This window comes from Canis lupus, chromosome 2, assembly GCF_011100685.1.
Source record: "Canis lupus familiaris isolate Mischka breed German Shepherd chromosome 2, alternate assembly UU_Cfam_GSD_1.0, whole genome shotgun sequence".
Classification (NCBI taxonomy): domain Eukaryota; kingdom Metazoa; phylum Chordata; class Mammalia; order Carnivora; family Canidae; genus Canis; species Canis lupus.
Window position 1 is genome coordinate 2,732,603 of NC_049223.1, and position 27,026 is coordinate 2,759,628.

General features: G+C 37.1%; 1 protein-coding gene across 26 annotated transcripts in view; it reads left to right on the plus strand.

Moving 5' to 3' along the window:
* The window catches only part of PARD3 (par-3 family cell polarity regulator), a 650,509-nt gene that overhangs the window by 368,757 nt on the left and 254,726 nt on the right, over window positions 1-27,026 (plus strand). For all 26 annotated transcript variants that reach the window (XM_038529690.1, XM_038529684.1, XM_038529679.1 and 23 more), the window contains 2 exons: window positions 22,105-22,230; window positions 23,333-23,718. In XM_038529690.1, coding sequence (XP_038385618.1) covers window positions 22,105-22,230; window positions 23,333-23,718 — 512 coding nt within the window. The remainder of the gene's footprint in view (window positions 1-22,104; window positions 22,231-23,332; window positions 23,719-27,026) is intronic.

Here is a 27,026-nt window from a genome sequence, read left to right on the forward strand (position 1 = left end):
CTTTTAAAATATCGAGGAATATTCCCTCTATCCCTATACTCTGAAGAGTTTTGATCAGGAATGGATGCTGTATTTTGTCCAATGCCTTCTCTGCATCTAATGAGAGGATCATATGGTTCTTGGTTTTCCTCTTGCTGATATGATGAATCACATTGATTATTTTACGAGTGTTGAACCAGCCTTGTGTCCCCGGGGATAAATCCTATTTGGTCATGGTGGATAATTTACTTAATGTATTGTTGGGATCCTATTGGCTAGTATCTTGTTGAGAATTTTTGCATCCATGTTCATCAGGGATATTGGTCTGTAATTCTCCTTTTTGGTGGGGTCTTTGTCTGGTTTTGGAATTAAGGTGATGCTGGCCTCATAGAACGACTTTGGAAGTACTCCATCTCTTTCTATCTTTCCAAACAACTTTAGTAGAATAGGTATGGTTTCTTCTTTAAACGTTTGATAGAATTCCCTGGGAAGCCATCTGGCCCTGGACTTTTGTGTCTTGGGAGGTTTTTGATGACTGCTTTAATTTCCTCCCTGGTTATTGGCCTGTTCAGGTTTTCTACTTCTTCCTGTTCCAGTTTTGGTAGTTTGTGGCTTTCCAGGAATGCGTCCATTTCTTCTAGATTGCCTAATTTATTGGCGTATAGCTGTTCATAATATGTTTTTAAAATAGTTTGTATTTCCTTGGTGTTGGTAGTGATCTCTCCTTTCTCATTCATGATTTTATTAATTTGAGTCTTCTCTCTCTTCTTTTTAATAAGGTTGGCTAATGGTTTATCTATCTTATTAATTCTTTCAAAGAACCAACTCCTGGTTCTGTTGATCTGTTCCACAGTTCTTCTGCTCTCGATTTCGTTGAGTTCTGCTTGAAACTTTATTAACTTTCTTCTACTGCTGGGTGTAGGATCTATCTGCTGTTTTTTCTCTAGCTCCTTTATGTGTAAGGTTAGCTTTTGTATTTGAGTTCTTTCCAGTTTTTGAATGGATGCTTGTATTGCGATGTATTTCCCCCTCAGGACTGCTTTTGCTGCATCCCAAAGATTTTGGATGGTTGTATCTTCATTCTCATTAGTTTCCATGAATCTTTTTAATTCTTCCTTAATTTCCTGGTTGACCCTTTCATCTTTTAGCAGGATGGTCCTTAAGCTCCACATGTTTGAGGTCCTTCCAAATTTCTTGTTGTGATTTAGTTCTAATTTCAAGGCTTCATGGTCTGAGAATATGCAGGGGACGATCCCAATCTTTTGGTATCGGTTCAGACCCGATTTGTGACCCAGTATGTGGTCTATTCTGGAGAAAGTTCCATGTGCACTTGAGAAGAATGTGTATTCAGTTGAGTTTGGATGTAAAGTTCTGTAGATATCTGTGAAATCCATCTGGTCCAGTGTATCATTTAAAGCTCTCGTTTCTTTGGAGATGTGCTTAGAAGACCTCTCAAGGGTAGAAAGAGCTAGATTGAAGTCACTAAGTATAAGTGTATTATTATCTAAGTATTTCTTCACTTTAGTTATTAATTGGTTTAAATATTTAGCAGCTCCCACATTCGGGGCATATATATTGAGGATTGTTAAGTCCTCTTGTTGGATAGATCCTTTAAGTATGAGATAGTATCTCTCTTCATCTCTCACTACAGTCTTTGGGGTAAATATTAGTTTATCTGATATAAGGATGGCTACCCCTGCTTTCTTTTGAGGACCATTTGAATGGTAAGTGGTTCTCCAACCTTTTATTTTCAGGCTGTAGGTGTCCTTCTGTCTAAAATGAGTCTCTTGTAACAGCAAATAGATGGGTCCTGCTTTTTTATCCAGTCTGAAACCCTGCGCCTTTTGATGGGGTCATTAAGCCCATTCACGTTCAGAGTTAATATTGACAGATATAAGTTTAGTGTCATCATGATATCTATTCAGTCCTTGTTTTTGTGGATTGTTCCACTGAACTTCTTCTTAATGGGGAATTTTAAGAGTCCCCCTTAAAATTTCTTGCAGAGCTGGTTTGGAGGTCACATATTCTTTCAGTTGGCTGCCTGTCTTGGAAGCTCTTTATCTCTCCTTCCATTTTGAATGAGAGCCTTGCTGGATAAAGTATCTTGGTTGCATGTTCTTCTCATTGAGGACCCTGAATATATCCTGCCAGCCCTTTCTGACCTGCCAGGTCTCTGTGGAGAGGTCTGCTGTTACCCTAATACTCCTCCCCATAAAGGTCAGGGATTTCTTGTCTCTTGCTGCTTTAAGGACCTTCTCTTTATCTTTGGAATTTGCAAGCTTCACTATTAAATGTCTAGGTGTTGAACGGTTTTTATTGATTTTAGGGGGGATCTCTCTATTTCCTGGATCTGAATGTCTGTTTCCCTTCCCAGATTAGGAAAGTTTTCAGCTATGATTTGTTCAAATACATATTCCGGCCCTCTGTCCCTTTCGGCACCCTCAGGAACCCCAATTAAACGTAGGTTTTTCTTCCTCAGGCTGTCGTTTATTTCCCTTAATCTATCTTTCTTGGTCTTTTAGTTGTTTGTCTCTTTTTTCCTCAGTTTCCCTCTTTGCCATCAACTTGTCTTCTATGTCACTCACTCGTTCTTCCACCTCGTTAACCCTCGTCATTAGGACTTCTAGTTTGGATTGCATCTCATTCAATTGATTTTTAATTTCTGCCTGATTAGCTCTAAATTCTGCAGTCATGAAATCTCTTGAGTCCTTTATGCTTTTTTCTAGAGCCACCAGTAGCTGTATAATAGTGCTTCTTAATTGGCTTTCTGACACTTGAATTGTAATCCAAATTTTGTATCTCTGTGGGAGAGAGGACTGCTTCTGATTCTTTCTTTGGAGGTGAGGTTTTCCTTCTAGTCATTTTGCTCAGTGCAGAGTGGCCAAAAACAAGTTGTATTGGGAAAAGGAGAAAAAGAGAGCGCGAAAGAAGGAAAGAAAAGAGAAAAAGAGGAAAGAAACAAGAAAGGAAAAAAGAAGAGAGAGAAAGAAAGGGGAAAAAAGGGTGGGGGTAGCAATCAGAAATCTAAAAAAAAAACAAAACAAAACACTGGGGAGTATCTTCTGTTTCTGTATACTTGTATACTTTAAGCCCCTTGACTTCCCCTGGAACTTGTCCGTCTAGCGGGTCTTCAGGGGGAGGGGCCTGTTGTGCTGATTTTCAGGTGTTAGCAGTTGGGGGAGCTGCTCTGCCCCCTGCCTGGTGCAGGGCTCAGTGGGGGTTGTTTACCCCGTGAGGCCCCAGGAGGAACAACCACAGTGGCGGGGCCAGCTCTGGAGCCCTGGAGTCAGCTCCTGCAGTAGCTCCAGAGCTCTCGGTCTGCAGGGCCTGGAGGCTCCGGGCCGGGCCGCTGATCTGCTCAGCTCAGGGCAGGAGCGTCCTCGCTGTCCTGGGCCCTCCTGACCTCTGCCTGTCCCGGGGGAGGCCGGATCCTGGGCTGTGTCCCGGCGCCCTGTGCTCCCGGGCCTGCACTGTTGGATTCGCGCTCCCGCCCCGCAGCCCCCTCCGCGGAGCCGCCCCCGAGCCCCCCGAGCTGCTCCCGCCCCGCAGCCCCCTCCGCGGAGCCGCCCCCGAGCCCCCCGAGCTGCTCCCGCCCCGCAGCCCCCTCCGCGGAGCCGCCCCCGAGCCCCCCCAGCTGCTCCGGGTCCCGCCGTGCGCGCTGCAGCCCTTAGGGAGCTCGGCGCACTCTCCTGGGCGCGCAGTTGCTCTGTTAGTGTCCCCGGGAGCCTGAGGGCATCCCCGCCCTCCTGGGCCCTGCTCCCCCTCCTTGCGAGCCCCTTTCCCCCGGGAAGGTCGGTGCAGCTCCTGCTTATCCGGGACGGGGCTCTCCTGTCCTGGGGACACTCGCCCCGGCCTCAGCCCGGCTCCTCGCGGGCCCCTCCCCCTCGGAGGCCTTTTGTTTCTTTATTTCTTTTTCCCGTCTTCCTACCTTGATAGAAGCGCAAACTCTTCTCACTGTAGCATTCCAGCTGGTCTCTTTTTAAATGTCAGGCCGAATTTGTAGAGTTTCAGGGTGATTTGAAGGTTATCTAGGTAATTTGGTGGGGACAGGTGATCTGGGGACCCCACTCTTCCCCCATCTTGCCCCTCCTCTCTCTACACATTCAAATGTCATATTTTGTACTGTTAATGACTTCATTATTTTATAGAACGTACATCTTTAAAGACTTCAACTGTTATATGAGTTTCTTTTATTCTGCTTTTTTTGTGGAAAAATCTATTGGGTTTATTAAACATTTTGTTTTAGTATCTTTAAATACTGTGCATTAAGGAGGGCACATCATGTGATGTGCACTGGGTATTATACACAACTGAAGAATTATTGCACAATATGTCTGAAACCTAGTACTTTATATTGGCTGACTGAATTTAAACAAAAAATAATTTAAAAAAATACTGTAAATTGATTTTGCGACTAAATGGTTGATGGGCCTCTGTCAACAAGTGAAGTGCCCACATCCTTGCCCTGGAGGACTGAACTGTCAAGTGGTTGAAGATTCCTTGTATCTTCTCTTAAATCCGCATCCAGAACTACCCCGTGAAGTATATTTATGAACTGTTTGGCTTCTTATTTTAGACTTCTTCTTTCTCTATTGTTGTCATTATTTATTTTTTTTAACTTCCTTTTTCACTGGAAGAAAGGGGAAAGCTGGAAAGTGGCCTTACATCAGTGACTGAGAACTTGAAGTATGGTTTACACCGTTGCTAGTGAATTACAAGCAGCTAGTATTGTAAAAAATCAGATGGACCGTCAGCAATAAGTGTGTGATTAAATGATTTAATTTTGTTAATTGAATATTTGAGCAATTGTCCTACCTTCCTGGTAATTGCTCTTAATTGTGGTGACTCCAGGTTTCATCTCTTTGGTAAAGCACATACTTTATGGAATGTCTGGAAGCTGAGACTTGGATTTGCCGAGAACTCTGCGGGAGTAAGAGGCTTGACAGTGTTTTATAACAAGCTGTGAAATTCACCTTGGATTTTGAGGTGGTGTTATATTCATGGGGCTGTGACTGCTTTCACTTTTTTCCTTCCTTCTCATCTTTATTTATTTTTAACTCTGGAGAAGCATTGAAATTTCTTCAAGGCATTTTAATTTAAACACGCTTAGTTCTTTTTCAAAATGGCCTTTGCCTTTATTTCCTGTAAAGAATACAATTTAAAAGGATCTCAAAAATTAAATCTTTTTAAATTTATTTCATGAGTAGAGCAAAAGGTAAGGTAAAGTGTATGAATTATAGCTTCCAAATATTAGTGTACCTTTATCTCCTTTGAGATAGAACTTTTCACAAATGAAATTCAATTGTGTGTATATGAGCTCTGAGCCAGTATTTCATTCTTTATTATTGAAGTATATAATTGGTGTGTACAACATAATATTATTATCAGGTGTTCAACGTAGTGGTTTGTCATTTGTATATATTATGAAATGGTTATCATAGCATGTCTAGTTACCGTATCTCACCAAAGTTAATAATATTATTTTCTATATTCCCTATGCTGCACATTATGTCCCCACAACTTATTTATTTTATAAGTAGCAGTTTATTTCTCTTGATCCCCTTCACTCGTTTTACCCATACTCAAACTCCCTCTCCTGTGGCAACTACCAGTCTGTTTTTATGAGTCTGGTTTTGCTTTGTTTTGTTTGTTCATCTGTTTGTGTTTTAGATCCCATATACAAGTAAAATAGGGCAGTATTTGTCTTTCTCTGACTCATTTCACTTAATAACTTCAAGGTCCATCCATGTCACAAATGGCAATATTTCATTCCTTTTTTTTTTTTTTTTTGGCTGAGTAGTATTCTAGTGTGTGTCTACACCACATATTTATCCATCCATCTGTGGATAGACACTTAGGTTGCTTCCATACCTTGGCTATTGTAAATAATGCTGTAATGAACCTAAGGGTGCTTATGCCATCTATTTTAGTGTTTTATTTTCTTTGGATAAATACCTTAGAAGTGGAATTGTTGGATTATATGATAGTTCTATTTTTAATTTCTTGAGAAACCTCTGTACCATTTCCATAGTGGTGGCACTAATTTACATTCCTACTAACAGTTTCCTTTTCTCCAACAACCTACTTGTTTTAGTGTGTGTGTGTGTGTGTGTGTGTGTGTGTTGGGGAGAGGGGGGAAGGTTGATAATAGTCATTCAGGCAGGTGTGAGGTGATCTTATTGTGGTTTTGATGTGCATTTCCCTGATGATGATATCAAGCATCTTTTCACATGCCTGTTGGCCCATCTATATGTCTTCTTTGGAAAAATGTCTACTCAGCTCTTCTGTCCATTTTGAAATTGGGTTTTTTTGCTTTTGAGTGATGTGAGCTCTTTATATATTTTAGATATTAGTCACTTTTATAATATATGATTCTCAATTGTTATCTCCTATGTAGTACATTTGCCTTTTCATTTTGTTGATGGTTTCCTTCACTTACAAAAACTTGTTCATTGGATACTCTCCCATTTGTTTGTTTGTTTATTTATTTATTTATTTATTTATTTAAAGATTTTGTTTATTTATTCATGAGAGACACAGAGAGAGAGGCAGAGACATAGGCAGAGGGAGAAGCAGGCTCCCTGTGGGGAACCTGATGCATGGGACTTGATCCCAGGACTCTAGCATCATGACCTGAGCCAAAGGCTGACTCTCAAACACTGAACCACCCAGCTGCCCCTGTTAATTTATTTAAAAAATTTTTTTGTTTGTTATATATATAGAGAGGGAGAGAATCTTCAAGCAGACTCCCTCCTGAGCTGGGAGCCCAGTGGCAGACTCCCTGCTGAGCTGGGAGCCCTGAGATCATGACCTGAGCTGAAATTAAGAGTTCAGCACTCAACCAACTGAACCATCTGGGCACCTCTCCCATTTATTTATTTTTGCTTTTGTTGTTCTTGTCTGTAGAGGAGGTTCCCCTACCCCCCCCTTGCCCCCCCCCCAAAAAAATCACTAGGCTGATATCGAGGAGCTTACCACCTATGTTATCTTCTTGGAATTTTATGTCTTCAGGTCTTACATTCAAATCTTTAATCCATTAGTAGTAAAATTTTGCATATGCTTTAAGATCGTGGTCTAGTTTCATTCTTTTGCATTAACTGTCTATTTTTCCCAACCTCATTTGTTGACAGGACTGTCTTTTCTGCATTGTATATTGTTGACTCCTTTTTTTGTAAATTAATCGAACCTCTGAACATGTGTTTATTTCTGGGCTGTCTGTTCTGTTTCCTTCATCTATGTTTTGTGCTAGTCCCATGATGTTTTGATTATAATAGCATTATAGTGTAGTTTGAAATCGGGTAGTTTAATACATCCGGCTTTATTCTTTTTTCTTAAAATTACTTGGGCTATTCTGGGTCTTTTTTGCTTCTGAACAAATTTCAGGATTATTCATTCTAATTCTGTGAAAATTGTCATTGAAATTTTGATAGGGATTGCATTGAATCTGTAGATTGCTTTGGGTAGTATGGACTAGATGGTTTTTTGTTTCTGTCTCCAGGCTGGATTTTCGTTTCTTCCTTTACTGTTTTCTTGATCCATTGATTGTTAGAAGTCTGTTGTTTAGCCTCTATATGTTTGTGTTTTTTCCATTCTTTTATCAAGGGTGCTTTCTAGTTTCATTCTGTTGTGGTTGGACTAGATGCTTGACAGGATTTCTTTTTTCTTTTTTTTTTTTATAATAAATTTATTTTTTATTGGTGTTCACTTTGCCAGCATACAGCATAACACCCAGTGCTCATCCCGTCAAGTGCCCCCCTCAGTGCCCGTCACCCATTCACCCCCACCCCCCGCCCTCCTTCCCTTCCACCACCCCTAGTTCGTTTCCCAGAGTTAGGAGTCTTCATGTTCTGTCTCCCTTTCTGATATTTCCGACACATTTCTTCTCCCTTCCCTTATAGTCCCTTTCACTATTATTTATATTCCCCAAATGAATGAGAACATACACTGTTTGTCCTTCTCTGATTGACTTACTTCACTCAGCATATAATACCCTCCAGTTCCATCCACGTTGAAGCAAATGGTGGGTATTTGTCGTTTCTAATGGCTGAGTAATATTCCATTGTATACATAAACCACATCTTCTTTATCCATTCATCTTTCGATGGACACCGAGGCTCCTTCCACAGTTTGGCTATTGCGGACATTGCTGCTAGAAACATCGGGGTGCAGGTGTCCCGGCGTTTCATTGCATCTGTATCTTTGGGGTAAATCCCCAACAGTGCAATTGCTGGGTCATAGGGCAGGTCTATTTTTTAACTCTTTGAGGAACCTCCACACAGTTTTCCAGAGTGGCTGCACCAGTTCCCATTCCCACCAACAGTGGAAGAGGGTTCCCTTTTCTCCGCATCCTCTCCAACATTTGTGGTTTCCTACCTTGTTAATGTTCCCCATTCTCACTGGTGTGAGGTGGTATCTCATTGTGGTTTTGATTTGTATTTCTCTGATGGCAAGTGATGCAGAACATTTTCTCATGTGCATGTTGGCCATGTCTATGTCTTCCTCTGTGAGATTTCTGTTCATTGACAGGATTTCTTAAATTTGTTGACATTTGTTTTATGGTATCACATGCAATTTTCTTAGAGAATGCTCAGTGTACATTTGGAAAGAATGTATATTATGTTGCTTTTGTATGGAGTGTTCTGTACATATTAAGTCTGGTCTAGTATGTTCTTTAAGGCTGGTATTTACTTATTTGTGTTCTGTGTGGATAGTCCTTTGATGGAAGTGTGATGGTAATGTCTTCTTATTATTGCTGTTAATTTCTCCTATGTCTGTTAATATTTGTTTCATATATTTAAGTGCTTCTCTGTTGTGTACAATTTTAAATTTGTTGTATCTTCTTTTTGGAGTGACCTCTTTATGCAATGTCCTTCTTTGTGTTTTGTTACAGTTTTAAGGTCTATTTTGTTTGATATAAGAATTGCTACCCCAGCTTTCTTTTTGTTTTCATTTGCATGGCATATCCCTTCATTTTCAGTCTTTGTGTGTCTTTTGGTCTGAAATAAATCACTTATAGGCTCGTATGGATGGGTCTTGTTTTATTACTCATTCAGCCACCCTGTATCTTTTCATTAAAGAATTTAGTATTTATGTGTCAAGTAATTGTTGATAGGTTTGTACTTATTGCCATTTTGTTAAATTTTTCTGTTTGCTTTTATAGTTCTCTTCTTTTTGACTTTCCTTGTGATTTGATGACTTTCTTTAGTGTTATGTTTAGGTACCTTTCTCATTTTGAGTATCAAGATTTTGGTTTGTGGTTACCATTATGTTCATATATGGGAATGTGTTTGAGTAACATTTCACTTAAGTTAGATGGCATTCTTTTTTTTTTTTTTTTTTTTTAAGGATTTTTTATCTATTCATTCATGAGAGACAGAGAGAGAGACAGAGAGAGGCAGAGACACAGGCAGAGGGAGAAGCAGGCCCAATGCAGGGAGACTGATGTAGGACTCAATACCTGGTCTCCAGGATTACACCCCAGGCTGAAGGCAGCACTAAACTGCTGGGCCACTGGGTCTGCCCGTTAGATGGCATTCTAAATACACTACATTTTTACTACCCCAAATATAAGTTTTGGAAGTCATATCTTACCTCTTTTATTTTGGTTATCTCTTACCCAATTATTGTAGTTTTAGCTGACTTTACTACTTTGTCTTCATACTGTCTTTATAACTAGTTGATCTACACCCTTACTGTGTATTTCCCTTTTCAGTGTGATTTTTTTTTTCTCATTTATTTTCTTACTTCTCATTATGGCCTTTTGTTTAGAGTTTAAGGAAATCCCTTTAGCAGTTGTTTTGAAAGGCCAGTTTAGTGGTGTTGAATTACCTTAGCTTTTGCTTTTCTGGAAAACTATGTCTGCTTCAATTCTGAGTGATAACCTTGTCGGGTAGAGTATTCTTGGTTTGAAGTTGTTTTAATTTTGTTTTTTTCCCCAGAACTTTGATTATATAATGCCAACTTTCTTCTAGCTTACAGAGTTTCTGCTGAAAAATCATCTGGTAGTCTTATGTAATTTCCCTTATATATTACTAGGTTACTTTTCTCTTGCTGCTTTTAAAATTCTCTCTTTAACATTTAAAAAAAAAGATTTATTTATTTGAGAGAGACAGACTGGAGAGAGGTAGAGGGAGAAAGAGAGAGGATCTCAAGCAGACTTCATGTTGAGCATGGAGTCTGACTTGGGGGTGACCTGAGCTGAAACCAAGACTTGGATGATTAACCAACTGTACCACCGAGGCATCCCTATCTTTAAATTTTGACATTTATTTACAGCATGTCTTGGTGTTAATCTTTCTGGGTCATATCATTTGGGACTTTCTGTACTTTCTGGACCTGGATACCTTTTTTTCCATCTCCAGGTTAGGGAAGTTTCCAGCCATTATTTCTTCATATAAGCTTTCTTCCCCCTTTTTTCTTTCTTCTCCTTCAAGGACTTGTATAATGTGAATGTAGTGTGTTTGATATTTTCCCACAGAAACTTAAATCTATTCCCAATGAAATTATTTGTTTATCTTTTTGCTCTTCTGTCTGGGTGATCTCCACTACCCTGACTTTCAGATTATGGATCCATTTTTCTGTATCATCTAGTGTATTCATGTATTTACATTTAGTGTATTTTTTCACAGCAGTTATTGTATTCTTTTGCTCTGTCATATTTTTTTGTGGTACTTTCTTATATTTTTCTGTCTTCTTGTTGAAGTTCTCATCGTATTCATCCATTTTTCTTCTGACTTAAGTTAGCATCTTTATGACCATTACTTCTCAGATAAATCTCTGTTCATTAAGGTTTTTTCTGGGATTTTATTTTGTTCTTTCATTTGGAACATGTTCCTCTTTCCTCATTTTACTTGATTCTTTGTTTTTTTGTGTGTGTGTTATGTAGAACAGCTGTATCTCCCTGTCTCGATGAGCGGCTCTGTGTAGGAGATGAATCTTAACATTTAAACTTACCCATGTTCTTGGTTGTCTCTTGAGCTGTCTCTCTGTTTCAGTTCTATGGAGCCTGGAAACCTAATCCTCCCTACCCCACCTGAGCCTGGTGCTCAAGGAACACCCCTGTGGGCACTACACATGGCCTGTTCAACTACGGTAGGGTCCCATGAGCAGCTAAAGGGAAAAGGCATGGGTCTGCTCACCTATTGCACCTGAAAGTGCTGGCAGTGGGGAGAAGGGGTTGCTTTCCCATAGCTGTTAGTTGGTTAGAGTGCGGTACAAAAAATAGGACCCACCAGTATTATCACTAGCAGTGTAGAAATAGCCTGTAAAAATGGCATCTGCCAACATTCTGTCCCTGGAGAGACTACCAACAGACTCCTACGCCTTTGGTAGATGCTTTAAGTTTAGCAAGTAAAATTCTTTCACCTGTGGTCTAGGCTTTTTTTCAAACTTCTGCTTTTTGCACTGGGTCCTTCATGTGAGCCTCTCAAGAGGGAAGTCTTTGTTCTTCATAGCCTTGGGGTTGTCCTTACTGCATTTCCCATTGGCTTTCAAAGCCAGACATTTTGGGGGGCTCCTCACTCTTCTCAGGCTGAGAGGGTTGTGGTATCTAGCATGGAGTACAAACTCCCTTGCTTCTCAGGGAGAAGCTGTATATATGTTTTTATGTATGTATGTATATATTTATATTTGTGTTGTGTTTTAAGTTTTTTTCCCCAATTGTGGGTCACTATCCTGGATGTTTTTGGTAAGAGCTCATCTCTGTGTGGTATTTTTATCCTTTCTTGTGGAATAGCTATTTAGCTGGTTCTCAGGTTCTTTTCTGATGGAATGGCTCCATATGTAGCTGTATGTGTGTTGTGTCTGTGGGAAGATATGAGTTCAGGACTTTCTACACTGCCCTCTTGAAACACTTCCTGCCCTCCCACTTAAATGAGAATTAACCAGTATTTCAATTACAAACGTGTCATTTTCTGTCATTTATTACACATTTCTTCCCTCAATGTGAAAGGATATTAGGATAAAATAAATAGTTGAAAAGCCTAGAGCAAAAGGAGAGTGAGATAGAAAAGTAAATTTGGTATAGATTAAGTCAATGGAAGCAATTTCACAGTATCCATGAGGCACTGGTTACCATGGTGTTTAGAGATACAGAACACATTCAAGTAGACAAGTATCCCTTTGCAGAACTACAGGTTGTTTTATAACTGAGTCATTTTTAATCTCTGGTGGTTTGACATTTAAAGAAGAAAATCTTGTGCAGCATTCTTATATAAGGGACAAAGAGATTAAGATCCTTTATAAATTCTTTTTAGGCATTACTACTTTTTATCTTGGGAAACGATAGAAATATATTTTTTTCACCAATACTTGTATTTTTAAGCTTCCACATGGACTTGATAGTTATTGTTATCATTGGGAGGGCAAAAACAGACAGGCTGCCCAGAATCCTAGAAATCAGTCTTAAGGAGGCATACACACCCAGTATCCTTGTTCTCAGAAATGCTTAGAGGTGGATTCTTTTCATTCAGTCAGAAGCTTCCCAAGCATTTACTGTGTGAGGATTCCTGTGTTAGGTACTAGGAAACAAAGATGAACAGGAATAATCTTTCTCTAGAGATTTAAAGTCCAGATGGAGTGATGGCCAGGAAATCACACAATTATAATTATGGGATAAATGTTGACATATAATAGGTACTCTCTGAGTTGGTAGAGGAAGAATTGTCTGAATTATGTAACTGAAGCTGGCTTGTTGATGCTTTTAAATGTGATGACAGGACTGCTTATAAAGGGAGCTACATCAGCTCCATGGTGGCCGCAAGGGCAAATTAAGCAATGGAGTATAGCAGAAAGGAAGAAATTAAGTGGAATTCATGAAGAAATTTTATTCTTATGGGAATAAAAGAATACATATTCATGGGATGTAAGTTGAAATTTCCAAGAATAACTTACCTTGTACAAAATTCCAATTATATTTGGGCCTTCTCAATTTTCGAGATACGACTAATTGAATAACACTTACTGAATACTTATTTTCATAAAAGTGACCCATATATGTCAGTATTGCTTTCGGATTTGGATTTCAAAGTCAAAAAGTCTAAGGAACAATATGGGATGTGAATTATATATCATAAAGAGAAGATGTACAATGCAAGATATCTTGAATCCAAATTCAAGAAAATAGTAAGAAATATAAAGTCAAGTTAGAGAAATTTTTAAAGCCACTTAAATATTATTGTGGTCTGAGGGATAATGAATTTTTTTGAAAAGGATCTTGCTGGGCCTATTTACAATGACTATATTTAAGAGTAGAGTCAGATGGTCTTTTTTGATTGGAGGCGTTAGTGACAGTTGGCATATGGCTACCCATCCCCCAACCACTGCCTCAGTACCTAGACACAGAGAGAAACAGATGTATAGAAGAGATAGTATTATCTTCCCCTTGATGATATTTTTTAAAAGATTTTTAAAAATTCGAGTTAGTTAACATACAGTATAATGTTAGTGTTAGGTGTAAAATATAGTGATTCAATACTTCCATATATCACTTGGTGCTCATCACAAGTGCAAATCCCCATTACCTATTTAACCCATTCCCATTCTATCCCCTCTCTGATAACCGTCAATTTGTTCTCTGTAGTTAAGAGTCTGTTTCTTGGTTTGCCCCTCTCCCTTCTGCTGTTTTTCCTTTTCTCTTTGTTCATTTATTTTCTTTCTTAAATTCCACATATAAGGGAGATCATATATGGTATTTCTTCCTCTAACTTATTTTACTTAGTATAATACTCTCTAACTCTATCCGTGTCATTTGTGAATGGCAAGATTTCATTCTTTTTTATGCCTGAGTAATATTCCATTGTATATATACTACATGTCTTTATCCATTCATCAACTGTTGGACACTTGAACTATTTCCACAATTTGGCTGTTGTAGATAATACTGCTACAAATATTGGGGTGTGTGTATCCCATTGAATTAGTATTTTTTATTTTTTGGGTAAATACCTAGTAGTGCAATTGTTGGGTTTTAAGGTAGGTCTCTTGTTAACCTTTTAAGGAAGCTTTAAACTGTTTTCCAGAGTGGCTATACCAGTTTGCGTTCTCACCAATGAGTGCAGGAAGGTTCCCTTTCTCGACATCCATGCCAAAACCCGTTGTTTCTTGTGTTGTTGATTTTAGCCATTCTGAGAGGTGTGAGGTGATATCTCGTTGTAGTGTTGATTTTTATTTCCCTGAGGATGAGTGACGTTGAACATCTTTTCATGTATCTGTTGGTCATCTGGATGTCTTCTTCAGTAAAATGTCTATTAATGTCTTCTGCCTATTTTTAATTGAATTATTTATTTTTTGAGTGAATTTTATAGATTCTTTATATATTTTGGATGCTCACCCTTTATCAGATATGTCATTTGCAAATGTCTTTTCCCACTCCATAGGTTGCCTTTTAGTTGTGTTGATTATTTCTTTCACTGTGATGCTGGTTTGCTTTAGTCATCATCTTGTATGTATTTAAAAAATAAAGTTAACTGATCTCCATCCAGAACTCTTTATTCACAGTTTCATTACCTTGAAATCAATTTTCACTTCACTCATGTAATTTGATTTCCTCCTAATGTAAATGTCAAACATACCCTTCATATGTAAAATCACAAATGCTTCTACTTTCAGGAGAGTTATGCCAAATAATTGTCATTTCCTTTGGTAGAGAAACTGTGTTTTATTTTATATTCTTAAATTTTTTTTTTATTTTTTTTATTTATGATAGTCACAGAGAGAGAGAGAGAGAGAGAGAGGCAGAGACACAGGCAGAGGGAGAAGCAGGCTCCATGCACCGGGAGCCTGACGTGGGATTCGATCCTGGGTCTCCAGGATCGCGCCCTGGGCCAAAGGCAGGCGCTAAACCACTGCGCCACCCAGGGATCCCTAAATTTCTAGAATTTGACCCATAGGTTTTGCTCAGTAAAGTTTACTAGTAAAATTGTGAATGAACCCGTGGCTATCCATATTAGCTATTATATTAGATTTAGACAAATAAAGACATATCCTGGCTTGATAGATGTTAATGAGTTTTTCTGAGGCTTTTTAGTAATGTAATGTAATGTTAGGTATTTAATAAGCAAGATAAAAAAATGTGTACTGTACAGGTTGGGTTTATGAAATTATAAGATTTAAATTTTAAATTTGGTTTTAAGGGACTTAAAAGTCCGATTTAAAAATGTGTATATAAAAAAATCCATGCTATGTGTCAAAAGAACTCTGTGCACAAATGCCATAGGGAGTTAGCAGAAGTATGAAATATTGAGTGCTGTGGTGTACCCCCAGTGGAGCAATGGAAATTTATCTGTTCTTCTGTTCTTTGAAGGAAATACAGCAGTTTTGCTAGTGACATTCTGGAATAATACACTTTCCCAGGAAGAGAATATATGAAAGGAAGAGGCCATAGTCACATGTACATGAAATAGAAATAATGAATCAGGGATTTGAAACAATTTATTATAAGATAGCACTGGAGAGATTGTTACAAAGCACTTTATGAGTGACCTGTGGGACTTTATTCGGTAAATAATGGAGAAATTGTTAAAGGTTTTCAAGAAATATGATTGCATTTTTTTAAATAATAGTTATTCTTTTACCTGAACTCCAAAATATAACTTACAGTGGATATTCTACATCTTTTCTCCTGTGGAAACCAGTATCGCTAAAGCATATTATCCTTGGTAAAGGGCAGTCTGTTTCTCTGGGTGTTTTCTGTAATGGACAGTTCCCATTTGTATACATTCTTCTTTTTCTTAGACCTGTGGTCCTTGCAGTGTTCATTCACAGTACTTTTTCAAATGCAAATAGTACTCCTATGCTTGTGTTTATTTTATCTAGCAAGTTTTTTGTTTGTTTTTTAAAAGATCTGGTATCTACCAGGCGGTATTCTGGTTTCTAGACGTTTGGTAGATCAGGGATTGGCAAACCCTTCACAGGGTCAGATAGTCAATATTTTTGCATTATGGGTCACCGAGTTTCTGTTGCAAATATGTAGCACGAAAGTAACCATAAGCAATATATAAGCAAATGAGTGTGGCTGTGTTCCAATAAAGCTGCATTTATAAAAAGCAGGTGGCCAGCTGAATGTTGGCTTGTGGGCTGTAATTTGCCAGCCCTGTTCTAGAGAACCAAACAAATAAAAATGCCTGTCATCATGGAGTTTCTGTTCTAGTATTTTTCATATCTAAAATTCCTTCTTCTCTCTTTTCTAATCATAATATTTGGGGAGAGGCGCAAGAGTCCATCTGACCCTGGACAACATGGGTTTGAATATGTGAATCCACTTATAAATGGATTTTCCCCCTATAAATATAATACAGTACTGCAAATGTTTTTTTGTCTTCCTTATGATTTTCTTAACATTCTCTTTCCTTCATCTTACTTTAAGAATACAGCATACATATAACATGCAAAATATGTGTGTTAATTGACTTACATTATCGAGAGCAGTTGGGCTATTAGTTTTTAGAAAGTCAAAAAGTTATATGCAGATTTTTTACTGCATTGGGGTCAGCACCCCTAACTCCACATTGTGCAGGGGCCAACCGTATACACTAGTTTAGTTAGTTCAATGTATATGTTACTGAAGAATTATAGCCAATTTGAATTTCATGGACTAGTTCATATAAGGAAAGCTTTATTCAGGGCTTGTGTATTTCTGATCATTGTAGAATTTTGAAATTGATTATCACTTTTCAAAAAATAAATATGCTCTTTGAGTATTCAATTTTAATTTACTTCTGAGAAAACATGACTTAACTTTATTAACTGAATCTGTAGTCTTTTGTCTGAAAGTTTTCAGTTCATTCTTAGCTGTAGACTTGTTTAATAAAGGACTATACTAAATACATTTGTTTTAGAATAATGTAGCTTACATTTATTTTTATTTATTTATTTTTTAAAGATTTATTTATTTATTCATGAGACACACACACACACACACACACACACACACACACACACACAGACATAGGCAGAGGGAGAAGCAGGCTCTTCGCAGGAGCCTGATGTGGGGCTACATCCTGGCTCCTGGGATCATGACCTTTGCCAAAAGCAGCTGCCCCACTGCTGACCACCCAGGCGTCCCTGTGGCTTACATTTAGATAAATCTTTAAGTGTAGAAGTATGATGCCTGTCATCTCTGCCCTAAGCTGAAGGATTTCTCTACTTTCTTTTTAATTTAAGATTTTATTTTTATTTATTTGATAGAACAGGAGCAGGGGGACTGGCAAGTAGAGGAAGAAGCTCTCTCAGCAGAGAGCCTGACATGGGGCTCGATCCTAGGACCCCAGGATCATGACCTTAGCTGAAGGCAGATGCTTAACCGACTGAGCCACTCACGCACCTCAGGATATCTCTACTTGTTTACTTTTTGTTGCTGTTGTTCTATTTTATCTCCTCTATTAAAGATTTAAAAAACTAAGTTGTTTTTTCTTTTTAATTTGGGACTTAGTTGAACTTTTTTTTGTTTGTGCCTGTTGTGATGGTGGCTATAGTTCTCAGGGATCAAATGTAGGTAATGGCTGGCCCCCCATGTGTAGTGTTCAATGAGGTGAGATGGTCTTGCTGATGGGATCCCACCCTGCCCACTCTGACTCTGACTTCACCACAGTTGTGGTGTTTATACTGTGTCAGCTTTTATTAGGATGAATTATGATCATTTCCATACAGCTGGGTGGCTGTTGTGGGAGCTTACTTTATCAAAGCAAAACTCAGACTTGCTTAGCCAATTTAGATGTCAATAAAACATTTGTTACTTATTTTTGGTTTTATCATTGGTTGTAATTTATACTTAGAATTGAAAATGTTAACATGTATGACTGAGTTTGTTTTAATTAAATGTATAATTAGGCTAATGAACCTTGTAAAAATGTAGTGGTGCAATCCTTAATATAATCTAAGCAGTTAAATTTCTAATTATACATCCAAAGTCATGTACAAAGATGCAGCATTTCAATGGCTTGCTTTCTGTGACTGTAGTCTTTGCTCCACCCCCTTTTGTAAGAAACATTGCTCAGAAGCCAGGAGAAAGGGCTTAAAGAAATATGTATATGTTTGCAGATATTTATTATAGAAAAATCATTCAGAAGTGAGATTTGTACATAGTGGATATAGTACTTTTCCCCAAAATTTTGAAAAAAAAAAAAAAAAGGAAATAGTAGAAATTGGGCAGGCATGGGGATGTTTCAGATTTAGCAGAAAAAAAATCTGTGTGCTCTAAAAGTTTATGTGCCAAGTTGGATTTACATTAGATTCACACAGGTAAGGGAGGTTCTGTTTTTATATCCCCAAACCCTACAAACACACCTTCGTAAATCTGCCTCTCCATATTAATAAACGCACCGCCTCTTTCCTCCTGTGTCTGTTTGTGCATTTCATCTGGGGAGTTCTTCTGGACTGTAACCCACCCAGAGCTCACCCCACTGCCTCTTTTCTCTCCTCCTCTTCCTATTTTTTGCAGAGTGACTTCTTCTTATGGAAAATGGTTGTCCCTGATAAGGAATTTCAGTACTAACTGCCTAGAGGAAAAACTATTCTCTATCCCAGCATATGGACATGCCAAAATGTCTGGGACTTCATTAACTTCATTTATGTCTCTAATAAGTGTTACGGGGACCACAATGCCATAGTTCTTTATTACTCTAGAACAAATACTAGGTGCTGGTTGAATTTGCAAAAAACATACCTAAAAATTATTTTTAATTATACTGGTGGAGATGGCTTTAAATTGAATGTGGGAGGCATGGAGATCTATGTGCTTGCATTCACGTTTTTCAGGAAGATGAAAGTGTTACAACTTCCTGTTGATTTCCCTTCAGAGGGTACTTTTCATTCTCAGGCTCGCTGTTCTGTTATCAGTTCAATTCTCTTGTGAAGTTTTTTTGATAGTTCCTTCCCATTCTTTTTGTAATCATTTTCACCTAGTGAAGCAAATGAGATAATTTTGCAGATTGTACCACTTTACTTTTAAATTAATCCATTCTTTTTTGAGAGAATGATTCTAATAGTGTGGTCAAGTATTTAGAAATCAGCAGGCTACTAACTTCTCCTTAATTCAGTCTGTTCCGTTGATTCCCTGATCACTTGCTGTGTTACTTAGGATAAAATTCTTCCTCCCTACCCTCCCTTCCCCAGTGGGTTTTCTAGTCTCCAGCACTGAGAAAGAAGAGTCTAAGATTTTGCTGCTATTTTAACAACTTTGGATTCTAAAAGCCTCATTTAATAAACTGTTTATGTTCCATATGAATGTGATGGTGTATTTATTTTTGATTTGTATTTTTCACTGCATATTAGGATTACTGATGAATTAGGCCATATATGAGGACTTATTTGGAAAGACAGGCCATTGAATAAATGAAGCATGCCATGCTTTTTTTTTTTTTTTTTTTTTTTTACTGTGAATTATTATTCTAGAATGATTCCTGGGGGAGGGAGGGAGTAGATTGTAAAAGAAAAATGATTATCTAGATGAATATAAATCCATAGACCTACTCATCTGAGAAATATTGGTGCTACTTGTAGAATTAAATTATGTATTTCCAAGTTGTGTTATTTTAAACTGTGTTAAATACTGAAAGGAGCTATCTGGGGTAAATTTGTAAATTTAAACAAATGATCAGTACTAGTTAACTGCTGAGTAATTTTCATTAAACACAGTCTGTCTCTTGTCTCTCCCTCTCTGTGTATAGGTGTGTATATGTATGTGTGTATATTTATGTGTGTGTGTGTATATAAGAATATATATGTATCAAAGTATTCTATAGGCTATTTTAGAATACATAAAATATTTCAGAATACATAAAAGCGTAATCATTATTCATCACTTTAGATTGCAGAAATTTTGTAACCATACTGAGAAATAGCTCATGATTTCACCAATTTAGAACTAATTACTTAACTGGAGTGACTCTTGGAAAGGCATACTTTTACTGCACACCAAATGCATGCACCCTGCAAAGCGCTCTTGGTCTGTAGAGATAGCCTTAGCAACAAGTGTGGTGCCTCATGTATGATTGTGTTGTGATTGTCTGTGGGTGGCTGAATCATCTTTTCCTTTAAGCTGTTCTTTTATATGGTTGCTTTGAGGGTGAAGTGGCCAAATGTCTTCTAGTTCTCATACTGTCAAGAACTGTGATTTAATTTGATGTCTCAAATTATTTTGTCTCATTCAACAGAATCATGGATATATCTTAATCGATTCCTCTCTTAGAACACTTAGTCAATTGCACATAGAAACACACACAACAGGGAAGTGTTAGGAGACAGATCATGGGCACAGATGACATTTTAACAGTAACTTAATAATTATTGGTGTGTATTGTGGGATCTCTTTCTTCCAAATAAGACTCAGACCATTAGGTTGCTCATACTTTGTTCTTCCCTTTGAGCTGAGGGGATTTTTATATTTGTTTAATTCCAATATATGGTAGTGAGTAACCAAACATTACATATGTAATAATGTTTTTATCAGTCACTAAGACTTTTAGATTCTTAGACTAGTAGGTACTAATCCTCAAATGGTGAAATTACAAAAGGCGATTTAAATGTTACCTCCTCTGATGACCTTTGCCAGTTGGTGGACTTGACCTTAGGATAAAACATGCTGTACTGTACTTAACAATAAACATTAAAATGAAGTTAAAGAATGACTCTGTAAATATTCATGAAGGAAACAAGTTGAAGTTGCAAAATAACCAGTGAAAAAGGACCTTTTGCTTTCAAGTTTATTTCAGTTCAATCATAATTTGGTGTAAATGACATCTTCATGAAGAAAAGGATCTGAATCTAAATTTCTTTTGGCTCATTTTCTTCTTTGCAGAAAGTTTCTTAGAAACGTGAGACTTGTTTGCCTGAGCTAAACTCTTGTGGTTTTCATTTGTCAAGACCTTGCTACTATTTAGGTGCTTGAGCCTGCGTTGCTGATTCCCATCTTCTCCATCTTGCAGGAGCTTACAATGCACTAGTAGAGATAAGATGTGTATATAAGTAACAATTACAGAGAATTACAGAGATAAATGGCCACAGGACAGATAAGAATTACTGTAAACGTTTAAAAGAGGAAGCTGTCTATATGGGTATCTTTTTCCTGGAAAGCCTATATAGGGCATGGCAAATTGTATTCTGTTGGAAGATATATTATCTATATCTGAACTATTGGAAATACCAACTTTAATTTTGGCAGGATTCTAAATTTGAGTATCTATATGGATATTATCTCTAAATATGGAGATTATGAAAGAAAATCTAAGCTTTGGACAGGCCCAAGATAGGTTCATAAAAATTTTTAATGTGATCATCATACAGAATTTATGCTAGCCATCAAGTCAGTCACAGCACCAGAACTAGGTAAAGATTCCTGTTCTTTGTACTGTGGTCAGATAATGTTTGCCACTTGTCAGGGTATCTAGAATATTCTTTCTGTCAGTCAAGATATTAGTACTCTAGACCAAGTACCCTACTAATTTTTGCTTTTTTATCTCCTTATTGGTCTCTAACAGTTCATTCAGGCTTTTCTTTCAACCTGCAGTTTTAGCACACATTGATGAGGTTTGAACCATTGACATTCGAACCTGTCACTGGCTTTCTCTTATTTGTCTCTAAATGGGAATAATGGCAACAAATTTTTCACTTTTGGGAGACCTAACAAGTTTTGAAATTTGAGACGCTTAGGCACCATCAAATTCAGATGCCAAGAATCAAAACTTTCCTCTTTTTCTTTGCAAATGTACAATGCACTGAGGTTAACCTTTCTTTGATCACCTGCGCGTGCACGGTGAACCAGCCGGCTTAAAACAGAAAACTGCCAGAGCTATCCACAAGTGCATGGTCTTCTATGCTCCACACTGCGATATCTAGTGAACCATCAGGCAAGCTCTGTTTGAAGCATTTCTAAGCATAGTTTGTTTCAGAAACATAATCCTGACAACCAGAAACAATTTATTACATTTATTGAAAGGATCCATTTCTGCACTTCATTTATATGGTTGTGCTTTTTGTGTTGGTGTTATTTTCAAGTGTATTAATAACGATTTAATGTACTCCTTTATCAGGAAGTCTTTGTAAATATAATACCAGCATTAAAGCAGTAGGGCATTGTGCATGGTAGTAGAAATATTACATGTGTAATGATTTGCATTCTTAATGTTCCAGAACCCTGGGGTTATTAGTAAAACGATTGGAGAAAGGTGGTAAAGCTGAACAAGAAAACCTTTTTCATGAAAATGATTGCATTGTCAGGATTAATGATGGCGACCTTCGAAATAGAAGATTTGAACAGTAAGTGTGTGCTGGCTGCACTGCTGTTCTTTCATGCTCGAGGCATGAGAGAGTGTAGTCCATTGAAATGCTTCAAACAACATGTCTCTGTCTTTATACTAGAGAGGAGTATTTTCTGTCATTATCTAGCTTTTAAAAATTTAATCAAACTACAGGTAATTACTACCATTAGACTATATTTCAAAATGCCCTCTGACTGACAGAGCGCTTCTTAAAATATTATGGGCCCAATTTATACTTCACAATTTTGCTACTTCCTCACCTTTCAGAAAATTTGCCAGCGTGCTGGGCTTTATTATATTTTAACTCACGTTCCCGACTTTGTTGCATGTAATGATTCATCTTATAAATAAGCAGAGAAAGCTCCTTTGAACTACAGTGTGGTCCACCCAATTTTCTTTATCCTGATTTAAGTCATTACTCAATTAAAAAGATAAAAGTTGTCCAGTTCCTCTAAAATAGGACAAAAGTGAGCAGAAATCATAAGGATTTCGTGTGTGAGATCTGAGTCATGAATGAGCGTGAGCTGGAGCAGTTGCTCAGGCTGGTCGTGGACTAGCACCAGGACCAAAACTCTTCACATTTTAAGTCACTGAGGCCACACTGGTTTTCTTAAGAATTTTGCATACACTTGTGTTAATTTTGCTGATAATGGATAGTTGATTTCTATAGTTTTCTACATATATTTATTTCTTCAAAAACTCAAGTGGTTCCATGTAACAAAATGTAAGTTTTAAATGTATTGGATAATGTTGTAGAGACAAGATTGTATTTAATTTCTGTTCCTATTGCAATTATAATACCTCTATTGTGCTTAAAACTATTTAATAATTTGTGATTGAGTACCCGGTATTTTATCTGTAGTTATAGATAATTTTCTCATTTTTATTAAGAGAATAAAAAATTTATATTTGGAGAAAACAGCTATGCTTCTATCAGAGCTTGCAAACTTGATTGATAAATGGGATATCAGGATTTTGTTTTTCCGTTTCAACAAAGTCTGGCAGTTCTTGTTGCTTAATTAGTATACTTAATTAAGCTCATAATATCTTCTAGTCTGCCAGTCTTAATTTGCTAATTTTCCATTCTTTCTCAAACCCAGAGCACAACATATGTTTCGCCAAGCCATGCGTACACCCATCATTTGGTTCCATGTGGTTCCTGCAGCAAATAAAGAGCAGTACGAACAACTCTCCCAAAGTGAGAAGAACAATTACTATTCAAGCCACTTCAGTCCGGACAGCCAGTATATGGATAACAGGGGTGTGACTAGTGCTGGACTTCAGGCGCTGCCCAGAGCACCCAGATTGAACCACCCACCCGAGCACATAGACTCGCACCCCCGCCTACTACCTCAGAGCACACACCCCTCCGGAAAACCGCCGTCAGCTCTGGCCCAGGCCCCACAAAATATATTTAGTCCAAATGTAAGCAGTGGTTATAATACGAAAAAAATAGGCAAGAGGCTTAATATCCAGCTGAAGAAAGGTATGACCCACCTTGTTTTGTTTTATGGAGTTTATTTTAAAAATCAAATCAACTAATCCATTATTATAAGAAAGAACGGTTATAATGACTTAAAGTATTGAAAATTGTAGTTTTTATGCTTTTCAGATTCATTTTGCTGTGTCAGAAAGTGAGGAGTTTAGAAAAAATAAGGCTTTAAAAATAAGTTTCTGTGAAGAAAGTAGCAGCCACTACTGTGATTAAGATTTTTGGTAACAGAAGGAATTGGTTTCAGGATATAATTAAACCCAAAACAATAGTGAGGACTAGACTGTTTGGATCACCCCACTTGAAGTGCAGACATAGCTCTCAGAGAGGATGTGAGAGCTCCTCCATATGAACCCAATCATTTTGGTAAGGGCAAGTGACTGATTAATTTGAAGCTGTCAGTGGTTCGTGATAGAAAGTAGATTCACCGAGCAGGTGGCTCCTTGTCTGCTACTTAACCAGAATGTTACGCTGCTTTCCTTTTTTAAGATGACAAGGGCAATTTAATGGACCTTGCTAACTCTTTATTACGTGATGCCTTATGTCAGTTTTTTTATGTAAGTATCCCTTCCATAGACTATGCATCCTTGTGTACAGGAAGCGTACTTTTCCATTTTGTTCTTGACTGACTTAGCGTAGGCTGCTAGGTTTGATCTTCTGATTTCCAAACACTGTCCCCTCCAGGCACTGAGTTACACTTTTGCTGTTAATTATCCATTTTAGCTGAGCATTCTGATCTATTTTAATGTCATATCTTTCAAAATGGTGTCATAAAGAGTATTTCTCTTTTTATGAGTTCAGCCAACTCCTACAGTTAGGTGGAAATGAATCCAAGAGAGGTAGAGTGATTTCCTCAAGTCACATGGCTGTTAGCAGAGTCTTCCTAGACCATTTTCCATATCCTGACATTTAAACCATTCTTTCCACTTGGAGTAAGGTTTACAAGGTTGTGAAGTCTGAGATTCCTATTTCCTTTCTAATTATATTCTTTCATTGAACTTTATGTGAACCACAAACTCCTTATTTCTGGTTACTGACTTTTAAGCTCCAAATACTTGGTTGACATGATCAGGAATTGACAGCTTTACTCCATTTTTGAAACCCCTTCAAATGCAGAGTAATATCAGCATAAACCCCTTTTAGTTTTATTCATTCCTAGATGAGAAAAGTATCAGAACCTGTCGTCTTCTTTCTCTACTCAAATGACAGGACCTTGTTTTTAAGCAAAAACATAATAAGCACAAATGGATTATATAAAAACTAAAATTCTGCTTGGGATCTCTCAACAGAGGAAAAATAGTTTCCTTGGTCATTGTCATAAAGATATTAGTTCATAAATATCTTTGCCCTTTTACACTAACAGGCATATTTTTATTTAGATAATTACGTTTTTCACACAATTATATTTTAACAACTGATACAATATGAACTTTTAAATTAAGTGAAATTTTATTTGCCATTAATAGAAGCATTCTTTTGAATACAGAAATTAACAGTTTTATTTTAATAGCATTTTAAAAGATATGATTATGTTGACACAGCTAGTTGAGAAAGACTGTTCTCAGTCATCGAGATCAGAAAAAATGGGAACAGTGGCTTTCTTTTCATGTTTTTCTGACTTTGAGTATTCTAAATGATAAAGAGTCTCATAGCTGTATCTTGATGTTAATTTACTGTGAGAATGTGTGGCAATAAGGCAGAAACCAACTGTGTGTTCTGTCAATACTTTGCAAATATTTTATATGAAAATTAAACTAAGTTTATGATAAATAAGAGTGAAGAATGCTGATCCTTTTTTATTAGTATGAAATACAGATATTTTGATAATAATGAGTGAGAATTGAACAAGCCTTCATTGTAGCTCACAGATAAGATTTTTTATCAATTATGATTGTTGCATTTAGCATTTTTAATGAAGAAGCGCATCAAAAACATAGGGTGTGTCAATGTTAGACTTTAAACTCAGTTCACAGTGAACTGATATGCTTTGAATGACAGTTCCTTCATAAACTGAGATCAGTTCTATGTGCTAAAAGGAGGAGCCTTCATTATAATGATTCTTAGGTATAATTTAAGAACCATGTCATATAAACATGACAAAATAGAATGGCCCTTATGTACTTGCTTCCATAATTATGATTTCTTAATATTTATTGCCATTTTGCCATTCTCAAATACCCTGCTGTTTTGTAGAAATTAGCTTTTTAATAAAGTCAAAGGAGAAGGTCTGTAATCTGTTTCAGTCAGTGCAAAATGTTTTGTTGGCTTTGCTAAATGAAAATTGATATCTATTTATCTTTCTTTTAAAGGTCACTGCCTAAACTTTTAGCTTACAGATTTAGGGGTTATTGCTGATATTTTAATAGTATTGAAGTTCATATAACAGTCTTTGTAGTTCATACAAATTAATATTGCAAAAAGAATAATTTAGAATTCTTTCTTAATAAATGTTATTGCAAGTCATTAGAGCTTCATGAAAGCACAGAGACATAAGGACAGGTCCCAGCAGAATAATTAGGAAAATTTCATATAGACAAAATGCCATTCAAGTCTTCAGCACAGAAGACTCAAGAAATTAACAATCCAGGCACATTAAAGTGACTTCAGACTTGAAGTAAATGAAGGTTTTGTTTGAATTTGAGAATATATATATGATAAGTTTCGTTACAGGTATAACTACGGAGTGTTTTCTTCATATCAGCTTTGTTTCTTCTTTCATCCACGTTTTCATTCATAGTTACTTGCCCATATTTATTTACCCACAGATTTGTACTCTTGCTTCTAGTTTTGTACTGAGTGCTGCATCAAATTAATGTATTCTTTCATAGAATTTTCACCTTTACATAGCTCATTTTCCCACATGAGCAAGTATTTGTCCTAGTATCATTTCAACTGAAATGGAACCTAATATCCTAAAAAATAATTTTTAAAAAAGCTCCAGTAGAAATTAATCATTATTAGAAGTGTTATAAAAATTGTGTGATTCACTAGAAATTTGTTGTAGCCTTTACATTTTTTCTTGGCTCATTTTGACTTGTTGCATGTTGGTTCTGGTAACATATAGCCTCTTTTCTGTACTGTATTGCACTTACGAGTACTTGTCAAGAAAGCTGCTGAAGAACCTAGAATTGAAATTATACAGACCAGCACAGTTATCTGTAAATGCCTTATTAATTTCAATACCTTTAAGCATAGTGTGATGATGGTGCTTAGACTTGATAACAGTGATCTGAGATGGGGTGTTCCCTGGGTAATTTGCCTTTGTTTTTTTGAATTTTATTTATTGATTGAGAAAGATACAT